The 18,931-nt window shown below is 44.5% G+C and overlaps 1 protein-coding gene across 3 annotated transcripts in view; it reads left to right on the forward strand.

The window, feature by feature from the left end:
- INPP4B (inositol polyphosphate-4-phosphatase type II B) overlaps positions 1-18,931 on the forward strand; it is a 2,522,842-nt gene that overhangs the window by 508,919 nt on the left and 1,994,992 nt on the right. For all 3 annotated transcript variants that reach the window (XM_069242568.1, XM_069242569.1, XM_069242570.1), the window contains one exon: positions 14,158-14,274. In XM_069242568.1, coding sequence (XP_069098669.1) covers positions 14,158-14,274 — 117 coding nt within the window. The remainder of the gene's footprint in view (positions 1-14,157; positions 14,275-18,931) is intronic.

Consider the following 18,931-nt stretch of genomic DNA (forward strand, 5'->3'; position numbering starts at 1 on the left):
CCCGAGCAGCGCTGCACGTAATCAGAGCAACCCTGTGTAGATCCCAAGGGTTCCCCATCAGTTTGTGGCCCTAGGGGTGGGATTGGGAAACCAAAAGAGCAGTTAAGTCTTTTTGTTGCTCAAAGGTACTGAGGGAGTCCCACAGATAATGCCCAGATCTCTGTGCTTCCTTGGGAGCATAGTCCCCACTGCCACTTATGCCTCCTGCGGCACCTCCAGGAGCAGGCTGCACTGTGGATTGGCCTAAAAGCAGCCAGACCGCAAGGCTTCAAGGGACCAGCAAACTCCCTGGTCAAGTCTAAAAGAAATGAATATGCCATGAAGGAGTCCACAGCATTGTCTCTGTCCACATATGCAGCCACCCAGAGGCCAAAGGCTAGGGAGAACCTGAGGCCTGCCGCCCGAGTCCTGACCTGAAACGACCACCTTCTGACACCACACGCTCCAATCCCTGTCTCAGGAGCATGCTCGGCAAGGCGCAGCAGCTGTGCTCCCTGCGCGATCAGGAAGGGGCAAAACAAAGATATCTGGGCCACCACAGGAGGTCTTATGAAGTTCTGGACCCTGCACCACCACCAGGGTGCTCGCAGCACACCACAATAGGGAGGGATGTTGGGGGTTCCCTCGGACACTGCTAAACAGATGGAGGGCAGAAGAAACAGGAAGGAATGGGCAGGGCAGGCCTCACTCCATCGCAACGTTGACCCCTGAGCCCCATCCAAGCAGGCCAGAATTGTCACAGGCAGTATCGCCTCGCCTCGCCACCTGGCCGTCTATCGGAGGCCGTAATGCCCGCACTCCAATTTCAGTGAGCGCAATTGCGACAAACCCTGTCTAGGTGCTCCCACAGCATGCCCAAAACATCAGTTGAGACCCTGGCACCTAGGATGGCGGTTCCTCCTCACCAGTGCAAGGCAGGGTTATTTCTGCTGACCGGCGAATGCACAGAGCAGTTTCAGATTGTGGCCCCCATGATCGGCAGTCAAGCCATGCCCTCTTGATTTCTCTTTTTTTTCCTAAGGGCCTGCACCTTTGATCTCCTCCTGCAAACAGAGGAAACACTGAATACATCTTCAATGGCTTGATAAATCTAAACGGATTCACTCTGTTTTATTAATTTATTATTTATTTAATTTATTAATTTGAGTTACCATCAGAATAAGGTGATAACTATGTTTTTATGTTTTAATTTAACTTGAAATTCAGTATTGGCATCACTGTTGCTCTGGCATTAAATATTACCAAAAATGTGTATCCTCCATGGCCACTGTTGCCAGAAACTAGGGCCAAAACCACTAAAGTATTGTGTGGTCACAATGGATCCATTTAGCAAAATCAGACCTCTGTGACTCTAAAATGACTTTTGTTGTATGCCTTGCTAAATTGTGGTTTGGTAACAAGCTATCTAATCACATTTTGAGCTTGCTATTGCATTCTAAATCGCTATCTGGAAGCAGCATATTTCGGGCATCTCTTCCAAATAGCGATTCGCAATAGGACGTGTTCTTGTTTTTGCATTTGAAATACAGTTGCAAAACATGTATATTTTACTGACTAATAAAAAGTAGTTGCAGCCCATTCACAAATGGGCAGGGTGCCTAAGGAAATCTCTTCCATCCTATGTTGGAACGTTAAAAAAAATTCTTTTTTTAGAAATGGGCAGTGGTCCCTGAAACCAGCAGGCCACCATTCCTGTCATTGTAGTCGCTCATAATGGGTTGCAATTTGCAAAACACCTCATGCATATTAATGAGGTAGGTTGGACTGTGACACATTACGAATGGTGGTTTTGCATCCATTCTATTAGTACATTGGTTTGTTTGCCAAATCAGAATTGATTTGGTAAACGTCTTTGCTCAGCTTGCGTCCACTTTTATCACATGGATGCTTTGTGCATCTGGCCTTAAGTTCTTAATATCAGATACCAAGTATATTGCAAAATAATCTCTGCATCCTCTTTCAACTAGCAACATCACTACTCTGTGCACTCGTTCTGACCAAGTTGGAGCACTGCAGGTGACTATCATTTGATCTGCCTCAATACACATATATCCTTTGCACAAAGTAGCAATCTTGGCTGTATTCTAGTGAAACATATACTAATACTGAGAAGAAATGCAGGTTCATGGTTTAACCTGATACAATCAGTCAGTTGCAAAGAGGTGAGGTTGACTGTCAGAAGTAGTTTAAAAAATGCAATAGCCTTCTTGCTTTTTGTAATTTATTTCCAAACAGACATCCATTATGATGACAGCTAGGCTTAATGAAACAGCTTCTACACATGTCTGACACAAATTAAATTGCTTTAACACTTAGCAGTATTGAGAACGAATTGCTTGGATTGCCCAAGATGGACTTGATTGCCACCAAATGAGCTTGTGTACTTTAAAAGTACTTCTAGTGTCACAAACTTTTGGTGAGCATAAGCACTTTCTGGAATATGACCTTCCTATGCACGATCCTACACCCTACTATCATCACAAAATCAGCTCGTGATCAGCAAGAAACAGAGAAAACAGAAACTTCTTACTAAATCCTTTAAACCCTTGGATTTTCAATAAATAATCTATCTCCTAGCTACATATATCGAATACCAAACAGGATAAGTGTTTTCTTATAGCCTTTTACTGTTTTCTAACATAAATCTTGGCTCCCTCAAGACTCCTTGTACAGCTTCACTATCTTTCTATTTCGAGCTGCTTGGCCCATTCTGAAATTGACTTAATTTCAACTGTGTCCTTCTTCTATCCCACTTTTAAAATTCCCATAATGGCTCACCTACTTATGTTTGAAAGTAGTCACTGCTAATTCTTATCAACTCACTCTTTAATACTTATATCCTCCTATTATTTCTAATATACAGATGTGTGAATGTATATTCTAGGGACATGTGAAAGGTGTATTGTTCCTTAAGACGTTTTATGAACTTCCATGAAAGTTAATGAAATTATGCTTTTGTAGTGAAATGTGATACTTGGTGAGACATTTTTCGCATAAACCTGTCTCCCACTGGTGTCAAGTGAAAACTTTTAATGGAGGCGCTTGCTCGAGTAAAACAATTTTTTCAAAATTACATCATGAAAATTTCAAGAAATTTCCCTAGATATACATTTATATAGGAATTTCATAAATATAATTGGATGAATCAAAATTTCACCTAGGCCTCTTGATCCGAATGGTTATTCAACGCTGCACCTCCATCCCTTGTGTCCATGGCTCCACCTGGCATATCAATGTTCATGTCAAAGGCCTCAGTGAGCCCTGCTTCTTCTCCATTTATTTAAAAAAAAAAAGGGACCCTCCCCCCCCCCAAACACTTTTAAATGTCCTAGGACAACATCTAGCTTCATACTCGTTACTCTTCGATACAGTGGGTCATACCCACTTCCCACATGTTTATTGGCCACCTGAGAGTATATTTTTCTTCAGTATTGCGAACTGTAATGTGCAGAAGAGGAATTTCCTCTCTGGTAAGTCAACATTTCCCGGCATCCCCAAAAGTATAATTTGTGGGTTTAGTGGGGTCTACACCTCTATGACAGATGCACGTTCTCCAGTATTCTCCCACCATTACTCCTATATGAGGGGGCATCCTCATAGTGTGTGGGGAAAAAAGTGCCATCAATGTCATCTCATCTCAGGCAGTTGGTGGGAGTCGCCCTCCCCATTTTGAACAGGCTGCCACAATTGTAGTACACCCTGTGAAGTACCTTCAGCTGAATACGCCTGAAACGTGTTTTGATCACAATTTCACAAAGATGTCTCAGTGCACTTTCCAAATCGATATCCTCCATGATACCCACCTCTTGTCCTTATGTGGACCTTAATCTGGTCAAATTATCTGGTGTAATATTAATCAGTGTCCCGCAAGTGAGGGAGATTACCTTCCCAGGCATTCCCTCCATCAGTAGCCTATTCTCCACAGGGTTACTCTCCTCTAGGGTCTCAGAGTTGATAGATTCCGGCCACAAGGTGTGTCATAGTTGATTGTAGGTGAACTCCTCTAAAGGGTCCAACTTTTATTGTTTCTGCAAAGCCGCAAAGGATTTCATTGCCCCTATACCGGTGAGGTCTCCTTATGTGGAGATACAAATGACATCCCATTTAACATATTCCACCAGTTTCCGGACTTCCTTTAGAATGTCACCTCTCTGAAAGGTGAGAGGGGCATCCCACTGTATGTCCCTTGTCTTCTCACATAGCGCTCCACCTTGTCCTGTGTCTCCACTGTCAGGACAGGCTTGGGTCCTCTCCAGGGTCAAATCCCAATTCATTAGCTGCCATGTACCATATATCACTGCTTGTAGGTGGGCAGCCCAACAATAAGCCCTAAGGTCTGGGTGAGAGACACCCCATTATAGAAGTTTCTCTGGGGAGTACGCAGGGCTAGGCATGGGAGACCTCAATCCCAGAGCAATGTATGCAGCCTGCTGGCCACTGTGGTATCTAGTAGGGAGTATTCTGGAGGATACAGAGGAACCTAGTAAACTAATTATTCTAAATAACGGTGCTTGACCCATAAGTGAAAGTGATGAGACTCTCCACCTGGCCACATCTTCCTGAGAGTCGCTGAATACTTTCTCTATGTTGATTTCCAGAAATCGGTCTTTGCACAGTGTTATTTCTATGCCTAAGTCCCAGAAGCCCTCTGACACCAGTGAGATCCCCACCATGACTCAGGTTCAACCTTTCCTAATATGAGTAAGTCTGATTTTTCCCAATTGATCTTATACGTATTTTGACGCTGTGGCCATATTGCTTAGCCGCATCTACATGGAACCCTTGTGAAATAGACCTACGATGGCCTCGTCTAAATGCGTTTTTGGATAAACACAGCAAGTCTCTCGGCCGCGTTACAGTGCTTATAAGGAAGTGCCATGGATGAGATCGCTAGCGATAAACTGAACCTTAGCTGTTCGGAACGTGTACGCCCGAGTGCAGTATACATATACGCTAGCTAAATGAAAGCTTGAGCACTTTTTCATTCCACAATCGCTGATAAGTACGTTTTTTTAAAACAAACTCCTTTCAATTAAGCTACCAGCACACTGGCTGATATATTCGATCATTTATCATATTTACATCATTTTTTGAAGGTCAGACCAAAGAGTGTGGATGCAACAAAAGCAGTGAATAAAAGGTAATGATATCGAAGTTTTTATTAGGAGATAATCTGTCCACATCTTCTAATTGATTGATATACACAAGTACGGATAAATTAAACTGTTTGGCTCATTTAGCACCAGCGCATGAGTACCATCTTGACGCCGAGAAGATGTGTTGTATGTGATAACCCACCATTGGATTCCACATTAGTGATTCTTCTTTAATTCAGCATCTGTTTTTAAATTAGCACTTGCAAGGTGGAGGTATTACAAATTGTTTTTAATATTTGTTACAATTTCTTATTGTTTATTTATTTTTAATAGGCATTGTTGTCTCCATTTGTCCTGATGAGGCCCAAACACGAAGGGGCCGAAACGCGTTGACATTTTTTGTTAGATTGCGAGGTTGCATGAAAGAGTTATTGAACCTTTAAGGGATGTACCACGCATTCTTTGATGACTCAGAAGGAAAAGTTTATAGAGTGTCAGATGCGTATTGTTTAGAGCACAACCATCGCAGATACATGGATTACTGCTTTAGGGGACTATATAACTACATTGTTTGCAAATGTAGGAGAGCAATGTTGTACATTATTCTTGTGACATTTAGGATTTTTGAATATACATTTTTGTATTTGTGTGAACTGTTTTGTATTTAGGATGCTTGTTCTTTATGATTTCTCGTCCAATTTTTTTAATCAATGAATGAATGTTGATATTTATTTTCATTACCAAGGGAGTATTAATAACGCCTTAGTGTATGAATTTAATTTGTAGATTCTTTCCTACTAGTTGACCATGTTCACTTGTTGTTTTCTCGTTACCCAGGTCTAGTAGGGTTAAAAGGGTAAACCTCTTTTTTTCAGTGTATCAACCTCTGATATGACAGTTCCACCCAGCAACAGAAATCTGGTCCCACCCCAAAGCTCCTCAACACCTGGCACAGGTAGGCCCAGGTTATGGAATCAAAAGCCATCTTGCCATCGAGAGATAGAAGAGGCCTGAAACCCGGGAATCTTTCTGGTGCTCAATTATTATTACTAGGATTTATTGTGCACACAGCTACCCCTAGAGGTTTCCCGACACAAGCAGCACAGCAGAGAAGGTAAAGATATCGCAGCCTAGAAAAGCCAAGTCTTCAAACCTTTACAAAAAGCATGCAGTGATGTACAAGCTCTAAGGTGCTCAGGAAAAGAGTTCCACAGTTTGGGACCAAAGGTAAGAGAAGGAGTGCCCTTTCATGTGCGATAGACGGAATCTAGGTACAGAGAAAAGAGTACGAAAGGAGGATCTCAAGGACCGAGGAGAGTGGTAAGGAACCACCAAGCTCTGGATATAGCGGGCACTTAAGCCGACTTTGGCTTTCAACATGTAACATAAAGCTTCAAAAATAATGTGTTTGGAGATTGTAAGCCAAAGCAGCTCCTGGAAAAGATGAGAAACTGAGGAAGATTTCAGCAAGCAAAAGAGAAGTCTGGTAGCTGCATTCTGTACCACGTGCAGAAGGCGCATCATTGCCTTGTCAGACCACAACTCACCTCTAAGTCTACTAGGGGACAGATGTACAAGTTAAATAATAGTGGACTTAAAACTGAACCTTGAGGGACTCCAGACGTTAAAGCTAAAGAACTGGACTCAACCCCAGCAGAACAGACCTGAAATGATCATCTTTGTAAAAGGGAACAGAACCATACCAAGGCCAAGTCTTTGAGCCCTGACGATCCTAATCTGTCCAACAGAACGGAATAGGACATGGTATCAAAAGCTGTGCTCAAATCAAGCAATATTAGAGTGGCAGATCCACCTTCATCCAGGCGTGCCTCAGTTCATCAGTTACTCCCAAAAGGCTGGACTCCACACTGTGATCAGTTTGAAAGCCCGACTGAGAAGCATGCATAAGATTGTGGGCCTCTACGAATGCAGTACGCTGCACATGAACATGTTTCTCCAAGTCATGAGTGCAGTTGTTGAAGGTTTATCCGCGTGGTGCGATTGGGCATGAACCCTGTATGATCACTATGAACAAAGGAAGAAATATTGCCGACCAGTCAATAGGCAAAGAATTTTGGTCTCTGTGTTCAACAAAGATTTCAGTTTATATGAGGCAAATCATTCCCAGGATAGTCATTTCAGCAAATGAGGGCTCCTTATTGAGCTCCCTTCTCTCTCCATGTGTTAAACATGGGAGGGGCAGCTCTTCTAGAAAACCCTGAGAGTGAGTATGGGTCCTGGTATATTTACTGATAAAAGCGAGTGAAGGACCCTACTGTGTCACTATATGTCACTATATGTAAAGTGCTTACCTCCATCCCCATCAATAGTTTCTTTAACCCACCTGGATTCTTCTTCCCTCCTTCGTAGCTGTGCCAGGAGGTGACTGGATTCCTCTCCCATCTCATTTAATTTCTGCACTGTAGTAGGTTTTGGTAGCCATGTGGGTCGGTGTGTGATGTGATCTACTCAGAGTTTCTAGATGGTACTGGGATTTCTGTTCTTCTTTTCCAAGTATCGCAACTCACAAGCACCAATCTGTCTCTCCACCTAAGCCACCTACTCCTGAGAATGCTTCCTTTTCCAGGCAATTGGGTTTTGTGCCTAATGGAGTCCTGTATGCCTCCCAAAGCATCACTGCTGATGAGACCAAGTATTGATTTTCTTTAAAGTAAAGCCCTGATTTGGCTCAGAGTTGTGTTCCAAGATCTCTGTCCTGAAGTTCCTAAATGTTGGGACTCTAGTCTCTGGTGTCTATCCTTCCCAGTGTAATGTTGATGTAACATTGAAGGGGGCATGATCCAAGATGCCTCTCAGTAGGTAGTCCACTGTGTCAGTACTAGAACAGTCATCCAGTATCATAAACACAAAGAAATATTGCTGATCTGTGTGATATTTCACCCTCCTGACATCCTAGAGGCCCAGCATATGAACCAATTGGTGCAGAAGTGACATCCCTCCAAGAGGGGTAGGTGCAGGGGACAACCTGTCCATTGTGGTGTCTAACACTTCATTAAAGCTCCTCTCCCATTATGTATCTGTGCGCCTCTGCTTCCAGTATTTTTGGACATTGTGGCCCTCATTATGACCCTGGTGGTCTTCCGACCGCCAGGGCCACGGTGGCAGTTACACCGCCAAAGGGCTGCCCGTGAAGACAGCCACATCTCCGCACATACCGCCAGGACGGTTGGACCCGCCGGGTCGGAGATGAGTATCTCCGACCTGGTGGTCCAATTAAGATAATTTATTAGGAGTCTGCTTTTTTACCAGGGCTTCGGCGCCTGTAGCACCACCACGAAAACCCTGGCAGAAAGGCTACTGGTGACAGGACATTTCTTTTGTGTCACCAGCAGATATCTCCACCCCCCTCCATACCAGAACCCCCCTACCAGAACAGTGCCCCCCTCTCCTCACTCCCCTTCTAGTACAGCACCCCTACCCCCTTCTAGTACAGCGCCCCCTCCCCGCATACACACACACACGCACCCTGCATACACTCATTCATGCAACCCGCGCTCATTCACCAACACTGACAACACACATTAACTCACATGCATCCATTCATGAACTCACTCACATGCATCTATGCAGGCACTGACTCATATGCATCCATACTTGCATTCACTTCAACATTCATACACACATTCACTTCAACATTCATACACCCATTTGACCACGAATACACACACCCATACACACACGCATACAAACACACATACACACTTACTTTCACACATGCAGACAACACCCACTCACACACAACACCCCACAGCCTCCGCACCCTCCTCCCCTGTTGGACGCCCAACTTACCTTGTCCGGCAAGGAGGTCGTCCAGCAGGGAATGGGTGCAAACACCTCCGGCAGCACCCCCCCCCCATCAGGACACCACCAGGCTGTATTACATGTTGTAATACGGCTGGTGGAGTCCTTTTGGCAGGGCAGGCCTGGTGGTGGAACTGCCCATGCGCCTCTGACCGCCAGCACGACTACTGCACGATTTCTGCCCAAAATGTGGCAGAAATCCTGCAGTACTCGTAATATGGTGGTAGGAAGACCGCCAGCACTGGCGGTCTTCTTCCGCACCCGGCTTTGGTGGTCTTGCGAAAAGACTGCCAAAGTTGTAATGAGGGCCAGAGTGTCTAACACTGCTCACTGCAATCTTTGAGTGACTTTAACACTCGGCATAAAGAGAGCTTCCATCCCCCGCAATCCCAGCACTCCTATAAAGCGTCCCACGGGGTAATGCCATGTCTTATCAACTCAGAAGGGAGAATTTTTCTGGGCCAATATTGCCATCCCACAGGACCCCTTTGTGTAACTGGAGTGTGCCAATAATGGATACTGTCTCCTAGTAAGGCAGGGAACTTTGGTTTCTGACAAGTATATTTCCGTGTAGCAACATGAGGTTGGCATTGTGTAGTTGTGCAATCATCCCTTGTTTAAGTTTGCACACCAGCCCATTGATGTTCCATGTCAACGGCGTGAGCCAATTAGGACTTGTATGTGGAGCTACTCACGTTACACTATCCTGGGGGGCATTTGTTAGTCTGAGCTTTCATGTACCCTATATCACCCCTGTCAGATCAAGTTGCCCCTCTCTCCAGTAGCTCGGGCCACTAAAAGTTGTGGTGTCTACCCGTGTGTTTGTGCCCATCTGTCTACCTGTCATAGTCTCACCCCTTCTCCCAGCCCTTCCCCACCCTGGGAAGGCAGCCACTCCACTCCCCTCGGGTCATGTCTGGAAGGCGTCCTGTGAGTAGGATTGATGGACTGGAAACATAAACGTATCTAGCTCTGGGATGCAACCAACACTAACCACCCTAACCCCTCCTAATCTCCACACTTCTTGAGATGAACGATCTGTCGCCCAAAACTGTCACTACCTTGAACATAACATCGATTATGCAGTGACCTATCTGTTCCCTCTCCTCCCACCCCATGAAACAAAGAAAAATTGTTGGAAGCTCAATGTGTTTCCTTGAAACAACTACAATGGAGTCTTGTGTAGACTAGCTGTTCATCTAGCCGTTTCGCGTATCATCCTCCTTCTGGAGCCAGCTGACCATATAGGAGCTGTTCATCACATCAGTTTTAGCCAGACTGATGTGATTCCTTGTCCATTCTTGTTCCCCCAGTGCCATGTTCTTTACGGTGATCGTGGGTGAGTCCTCCCTTCCGATACGAACTAGTCTCAGGTGCCTCTACTGAAGTGATGTGGTCTGTCTGCAGCATCATCTACTTTGTCTTTGGGGTGGAGAGACCACCGACCAGGCACCCAAAGCACAGTGGAGTGATCTGTCCCATTTGGTTTCAGTGGCTGACATTCTTCAACTCATCTCCAGGGTTCCTTGAGGGTCATTAAAGAAGTGTTCTTCATCCAAGTAGATCACTTTCAATCTAGTGGGGTAGAGGAGCATGTACTTGATTTGCATTGCCCCAAGTTTCATCTTGGCTTATGTGAACGTATGCCATCGTTGTTGGACTCTCATTGTGTAGCCTGGAAAGATCGTTATTTTGTTGGAGTCCAGCAGAAAGGTTTGTTGTGTGCGTACCATTCTAAAAATACAGTCTCCGTCCATGTGGTTAAGTAGTCGCAGAATAACCAGCTGCGGTGAGGCACCCAGGGGGTCAAAGCCCTGTGTGCTCAATCTACAACAAAGCAAGTGGGCCATTTAGCATCTGGTACCCAGTATTTAATCCACCTTGTGAAACATTGCGTGGGTCCCTCTAGTACCCTCACCATTCTCAAGTTGTTTTTCTGTGATCAGCCCTTTGCATCTTCTGCTCTTTCTTGCAGTTGAAGCACCAGATGCTGGAGCTTTTTTATATCCCTCTTTGCAGCATGAAATTCATCCTCCGCTGAAGAGATTTGGGTCTCCACCTTGATCATGTGGTCAGTCACTCTTCTTAGATCTTGTCTTAAGAGGGAGACCTCTGCACCTACCCCTTGTATCTGTCCCTCCAAGTCCATCTTCGAGTCCATTATGGCCTGTAGAATGAGTATTCAGGCCACGAGGCCCGCACTACTTGGTTGTTGGTCTCTCCTAACAATCTTCATGGGGGGGGGGGGTTAGTCCCATCACCATGGCTGTATTACAGCAGTCAGTCCTTCTTTGGTTGAAGACTAACGCTCCACTCTCTTTCACTATTGTTTCACTTGATGGTATTCACTGTCTTGATCCTCGGAACCTAAGCCACCCTCTCGGGGTCTAGTGGGGGGGAGAACACGATGTGGCCATTCCCCCCAACAAGAGACCTGCCCTCTGAGTGTGGCCTAGGCGCTCTCTCTCTCTCTCTCTCTCCAACAGTGTGCTTCTCCTATTGAGGGCAAGCATACAACAGCACCCCTGGGGGAGGTGTCTCTATGTATGGTTTAAAGCACAGAGCCTCTCTCTCTCTCTTTACGGTGTCTCACTTGGGGTGTCAGCCACGGTCTCCCGCCTTTGGTATGGGATGATATGCCCATCACTTTTTAACCCCCAACTCATGCCTCTCAGAGTTGCTAGGCACCACAAAGACCTGTTGGCCCCAGAGTCGCCTCCATCTGTGTCCTGCCTTGTCCCTCTGTTCCAGGGGCATGACCTGCCACCTGCAGCCCCTCAAAACTGACCCACGACCCTCTGAGGCAACATCTGGAGGCTTCCACTCAACTCCTGCCTCATACCTGTGGAAGCATCTCATGGGGGCAGCAGATTGTATGCTCTTCTCTGCCACATCGGGTCCACTTCTCCTCATGAGTGTTGCTCCCATCGGAGCGTCGGCCAGTCTACACATCTCCTTCCTTGGGTGTAGCACACAGGGCCTAGGCAGCCCTTTGTTCGTCTCTGGCCCTCACTGCTACAGGTCTGCCTTGTCATGTGGCCCACCAATCCCCTATAGGGGGTCCAAGCCACCTCAACTCACTCAACCAGCCCGGGGCACACCGATTCTCTGCTCTCAGCAACCTGGGCGGACCTGCACCTCAGGCTTGGTGTTCTCCCGGTCTCACTTCCACAGGTGGCAGGCCACACCGGGGTTCACTGGACTTTCCGGTCTCCTGCCTTGGGCTCAGCAGACAAGCTCCAGATGGCCACATGTCCATCTCCTGCCCCATGCATTGTGTGACCTGCCACTCCTCTGCTACTAGAGGGGGAGCAGAAGCAGCCACCAGCGGCCTCAGGGCATGCCACTTTACTGTTCCCAGCAACCGTGAGGGATCTGTTCTGCCGGCCTAGCGCTCACGCAGTCTCCTTCCTGCAGACTGCAGGTCGCCCCAGTAGTTTAACTGGGCTCTGGTTTCTCTGAATGTCATCTGGTTATGCCACTGCTTTCCCGTCTCCGAACATGCGGTAGCCATCAGAAGATAGTGGATTTATGGGACTGCAGTAGGGGCTTTTGAAGAAGTGATGCCTCCATCTTCGGTGGTCTGGTGAGACCCTTTCTCTAGCTTGTTTTGTGCCTCTCAGTCAACATCTAGTCTTCACCTTATATACTCAAATCTATTAATATCGAAACTGTAAATGGCCTTTTGTACTGCGATTCTGTTGCTTTGTATAGCATTTCTCCTTTAAATGCTTATTTATTGCTTAATAAGTAAACGAATAAATAGACAACCTTACATTTTGTTTGCAGTTGAAGCCCTTGCACATTTATTTCCCAGGCGTTAAAACGTTCTAAATTTAGCTTTCTAGCCCAAAACATTGGTAGTTAGTTGAAAGCAGCACTCGTTTTCCACTTCCGAAAATTGGAGTTAACCCTCCCAGACCCAGCTTTCACAGCGGTAACCTGCAGATGATGTGTACATAATCATGCACCGGCCTCTCTTATCTTTGTGGTTGATCCGTATTCAGCGTTCACTATCAAACACTTGAGTAGGTTATATGGCTTCAAGCAGTCTGGACAATTTTTATCTACTCCAATGGCTCGACTTAAAAAGTAAGAAAAGATACATTCAAATGAAACTGACTCCTATGGATCAAATAATGCATTTCTGCACCACGGTAACCTCTGGGAGACTGCACTCTATCAGTAATGTAGCATTGTCACCATCCCTACGAGTCCATATTGCGCTACGTGGCTTATTATCAATGAAGAGTGCCTCTATACCCACCTTGATGCCAGGTGGCTTGATTACTTTTTAAAATATCGGCAGTAATAAAAGCTTTTAATAAGCATATTGGTTTACTTTGAGGGACACATATGCTAATGCTAAGAAGCAATCCGGGTTCATGCTCTAATCTGATGCATTCAGTAAATGGTTAAAGAGGTGAAGTTGATTGTCAGGAGTATTTTTTTTTTTTTTTTATTGATCGTGGTCTTGCTTTTTGAGATCTTTTCAAAACGGACATCAATTATGATGACGGGCATGCTCAAAGGAAACGCTTCTGCACCTCCTGACACAAAGAAAATTGCTTTAACACTTGGCAGTAGTGAGAAAGATTACTTGGGCTACCTGAGAGGATATTGTTGACGCCAAATGAGCCGTGCACTCTAGAACTACATCTTCTAGTCTCACTGAGTCCTGGTGAGCATCTGCAGCTTCTGTCCATGATTTGTAACAGTACTGTAATGTATTTTGTTTCAGGAAGTATAAAGCGCTTACTGCTTTCGTGTGTGGAGTTTTTCTTTGCCTGCATGGTTAGCACGCTACGACTTGTAAGGTGTATAACTGGAAACGTGTTGTGCAACTTTTGATCCCATGTGGAAAGTAGTTCAATGTCCTGTGTAATGACAACCCTGGTGCGGTTATCGTTTGATAGGACGCAGTATTTAGCAGTGTGGTGGATGAAGAAGTATGAGAGAGGCGCACAGTATGGTGGTTTTCAGTCAGTTGGCGGTCCTTAGCACCTCTGCAGGAACCTTTACGGCATTTCTTATGACCTTGGTCCATTTAGCTGGTTACTGCACGGGTTTTTCATTCTGAGCTATTTCGTGTACATTTTATGGTCCTGATCAGGCATGCCGATCAGGAATCTTTCTTTGAAACTGAAAATAAAAATTACAAAATCGTCTACACTTCTGTCTCTTTGCTGCACCGAACATTGTTGCCACCTAACCGAGACTGTTTACTTCTGCAATACAGGGAACACGAGACCCGCTGTTTCTGGCTGGCGTGACGTTCCCTGCGGACTATCCCATCTATGAGGAGACAAAAATAAAGCTGACTGTCTACGATGTTAAGGGAAGATCTCCAGAAACAGTGAGTACTCCTGGCGGTGTGTGTCTGCCTATGAGTGGGTATGGGTGGTTGGTCTGCGTCCCTGTCTAAATGTATCTTTCTATATGTGGCAATGTATATGTCTAGTGTGCGTGCTGGGATCTAAAAGTGAGTGTGTGTGGCTGTTTGGGATGTGTGGCTTTTTGTATCTTCAGATATCAATGGGTTGGCAAGTCTTTTACTTATTTAGTCACATGTTGGCTTCTCATGAGTTCCCTGTGTTTCGTTGAAATTGGCGGTCACGTAAATCCGCACTGGTGAATAGCAAATGTTACTTTATTTTACTTCTGCGGAATTGTTTTTTCCATGTCAGGCTATTATTGAAACAGCAAAAATATGGTAGATCATGGAAAGTAGAGAAATTTGCGTGACCTCCGTTGTTGGTAGACAAGTATAAGTACTAACATGAAAATAATCATAACTCCAAAATAAATGTGTAAATCAAGTCTCCTTTTGAATGAAAGTGGTTTATGAAGATAGTTTTTGTTCGTTGCTGTTTTTGACCTCGTGCATGTTGGCCGAAGGATGCAAATGACCATGACGAGCATACACTGAAAAAGTTGGAATAATTTACCCATCTTTTAACTGTGAACACCTGCTGATTTGGGCGCTAAGAACTTTCGCGACATATCATGTTTAATTTCCTTGTATCAAATAATGAAATCTGCACAAGTCTAGTTGTAAAACCGCCACGTAGGATGTAGGTCACGTGCAAACATATCTTTTTCTCTTTGCGGAGTGTGACCAATTTTTTTTTTGCTTTAGATCATCTGTAACAAATGAGCAACACATTTTGAGCAGTACAATGCCTATGCGTCGCTGCAATGCACTGATCATTTGTTTTAAAATGTATTCATCTCCATCATTTGTGGCTTAGGGTAAAGGTGTTCTTTCATTCAGGCGTTACTGCACACTGCTGTTTTTTTTAAACATTGTTACAGAACATTTATTTTGCCATAACTTATAAGGGGAGTCTAGATTTGTTTTTCAGTTATTTCAATGTCCGTCCGTGACTTTTTCATAGGATTAGGATAGGAAGTATTTCCAAACTATCAACGAATTAATTCTATTCGTTTATTGGCGCTGCTGGCAAAAGCTTGCAAACTTTCATTTGTTTTCCAGAACATATATGCTACACGTGTAGTATGCTTGTATTGGTGAGATGAGCCTGCTTCATGAGTATAATGTGTGTTTGATTGCCACCAAAAAACTTCTTGTTTGCCCTAAAGCCCCCTCCGTTTCCCCAACAGCTCCTCTCAGTTTTCCTTATAACACCTCTAAGTTACCACATAAGTCGTCTTGTGTCTCTTGCTATACAATTGTTCTCGTTTGTTCAAAGGTACCCCTTAGTTGTCCAACCTGTTTTACATTTTTTCTGAGTTATAATTTAATTTCTTACAGAGCCACCACTCCTTTTCAGAGAGAACTTTTTCGTATTCCTCAAAACGCCCCACTTACCTTGCAAATGTACCCGGCTTCTCTTGACTGCCCATTAATCTTTTCTTTTAGAGTGATACCAGTGATACTGCATTTCAGCAGGGTCAGATGGAACTGGCATACAAAAAGACATTGCAGATAGTATCAAAATACAGTGCAAAAGCATACAAAACATCAGTCATTCAACAAACTGGAACATAAGAAAAAACATGCACTTCAAGACTGGAGAATATAAACATATTTTGACTCCCTTAAGAAGCTATTTTATTTTGTGTTTGAACAACCTGGCCACAGAAAAATTAGACACCATGGCGTGATATATTTACAGAATAAGGTTAATACCTTCTTTAAAGTTTATGGTGTTTGGTAAATACCATCTTTTAAGCGTTTCCTGCAGAAAATGCGGGATAAGATCTTTTTAGAATGTGCAGCGCCCATGCCAGTATCACATAGATTCGTATTTACTGGACTTTTTCCTGCTATTTTTCAGGAATTTTAAACTGCTAAATATCTATGTACATTGAAAAGAGTAATAGTCCTTGGTGCCATAATGCATGTCATGAACAAATTGTTGGTTTATTGCACTTTCATAAATGTCCCCTTTGATTAACCGTTTGTCAGCCTTCCCGGTGCTGTATTTTAGCAAACGTTGTGAATGTACCTGACAGATTGACGATGAAGAGTAACGTATATACAACCGTGTAATACATAAGCAACATGCATTTTGTGACTTATTTTCTAAAGCTGTTATTTTTGGCATCATCACATTACAAAAGTACCAGTAAACACAATGCCACACTAAGAATTATTTTCCATAGAGTAGATCAATACTGTGATTGTATTTTCAATATCATATGTCATTTACACATTTGTTCATTGGAGTGTATCCGTAGCATTAATTGTATAATGATAAAGTTAAAGTGTAGGCCAGATAGTTATGGTTATTTGCCTACAAACTCATATGGTTGCTGAGTGTCATTTGACTCGGGCTGTAGCAGCCCCAACTGCAGCATTTATTATTTACTGAATACCGCTTCTTGTTTTGATACTTTCAGCACTTACATAAGAACCATAATGTTAAAATTTGGAGGTTATGCAGGACAGAATGACCAAGATTTATCAATGTTCTTGCGGGCGATGCTTTGCAAGATAATGTGGTGGAATTTGCAATGCTGTTCATCTTGAGCAAGGATAAGCCATTGTACGCCGACAGCTGACATAACTAAAGTGCCAAATGACTATGGGCCTCATTTCAACCCTGGTGGTCACCGACCGTCAGGGTTAAAGTGATGTTCGTACCACCAACAGGCTAGCAGTACAAAATGCCATATTATGACCGTGGCGGTATTGACGGTTTACCCCCATGGAGGTCCTGGCAGTCTCAATCCACCAGGGCAGTGTTGCTTGCAGCGCTGCCCTGGGGATTTTGACTCCCCTTACCGCCAGCCAGTCCATAGCAGTAGACACCGCCATGGAAAGGCTGGCGGTAAGGGGACTTGCGGGGCCCCTGGGGGCCCCTGCACTTGGCATGGGCAGTGCAGGGGCCCCCAGGCAAAGCCCCATTGTGATTTCCACTGTCTGCCTGGCAGACAGTGGAAAGCGCGACAGGTGCTGCTGCACCCGCCGCACCGCCACATTGTCGCCGGCTCCATTAGGAGCTGGCTGCAATGTTACGTCCCAAATCCCCGCTGGGCCGGCGGGCAGAAACTCTGTTTCCGGCCGCCGGCCCAGCGGGAATGTTGAAATGCAGCCGGCGGGTTTGCAGCCGCATAGGCTGCCGTTTGACGGTTCTACCTTGGCGGGCGGCCTCCGCCGCCTGCCAAGGTTGAAATGAGGCCCTATGTATTTTGGAGTAGCAACCCCACTGATAGCGTAAGCAAAGGGGGTGTAATGCGTCAGAAACAGTACAAATGCACCTTGATTTCCAAACTAAGCCAGATCTACGAGATTAGTCACTTGGCTGTGCATGGAATCCTAGCAAAAATGAAGCCAGGCACAAACAATGGATACTCAAAATATCACACGATTACACATTTTATGTGGCTTACTATTGACCTGTGGGTTGAATGGTCAGGTACTCAGAACCTGCACTTTAATTCGGAAGTTATAATACCGCCACTCCTCAGCACTGCTCCAAAACTGTTAATGGGAGAGTAAAGGCACTTCTCAGCAGCAAACAGGTGCTTTGGGACAAGAAGTACCTGCACTACTATCTTTCCAGTTCAAGCACTTCTATTGACCTGTTGTAATTACGTAAAAATCTAAAGTCGAGGGTGTACCTCGACTACAGATCTGGTGCAAGACACTGCTTGCTCAGTTGTGCTCAGTGGCATAATGCTTAGCATCATGCTAAATTGGAAAATGTTTTGCATGCATAGGGCCAATGACATCACCAGCATGCAACTCTGTACATATGGCACGGCACCATTTTTCCCCATTCGCCCATAGTCTGACATTTCAGTTCAAAAATACAATTTAAAGTAACATTTCTGTCAACATCAGTGATGTGCAATATTTTAGCTGATGCAGAGTGTGATGTGCAATATTTTAGTATCCGATGCAGAGCGTGATACTGCAATCTAAGCCGTAACTGGGGTCCTCTTTAATAGTGGTTCCTCTGTGGATGTTGATTGTGGGCACCCTACCGAATTTCTTGTTTCACTCCTATGTTTCTAGGTTAAATGTTCAAGAACAGATGACGACTCATGGGCGAATATATCAAAACTCCCTCTCTGACATTTCTTAAGATTACATAAAATGTGTATTTGTTGCAGTGCAATATACTTCGAAGAAAGCAGTGTGTAGGGATGGCCAACAGGTGAGCCTGCCCCTCAAAAAGAAGTGGCATACAAAAATACAGTGGATATAACTTCAATTATTTTTATATCTAAGTTTTCTCCTTACAAAAACACAACTGAATTAGAATGAATATAGCAATTCATCCTGGAAAATAAATTGTTCACTTCAGTTCTGTTGGTCGTTTATTGGACTTGACTTTTAGCTGGAACGTGAAGTTTAAATACACTTTTGCCTTCTGCTGGAAAAATACATTATACGCCCAAGAGTTTCTGCTTCATGAACACTTTCCACTGCATTGATGTCAGCGCAGAGTGCGACTTCAGTTGCAGCCTCTACTGCCAAAATGTGCTCTGGAATAAATTCTCAATCGAGTGTTCTTTGAATATATAAACATTGCCAATGC

This window comes from Pleurodeles waltl, chromosome 1_2 (assembly GCF_031143425.1).
Source record: "Pleurodeles waltl isolate 20211129_DDA chromosome 1_2, aPleWal1.hap1.20221129, whole genome shotgun sequence".
Lineage (NCBI taxonomy): Eukaryota > Metazoa > Chordata > Amphibia > Caudata > Salamandridae > Pleurodeles > Pleurodeles waltl.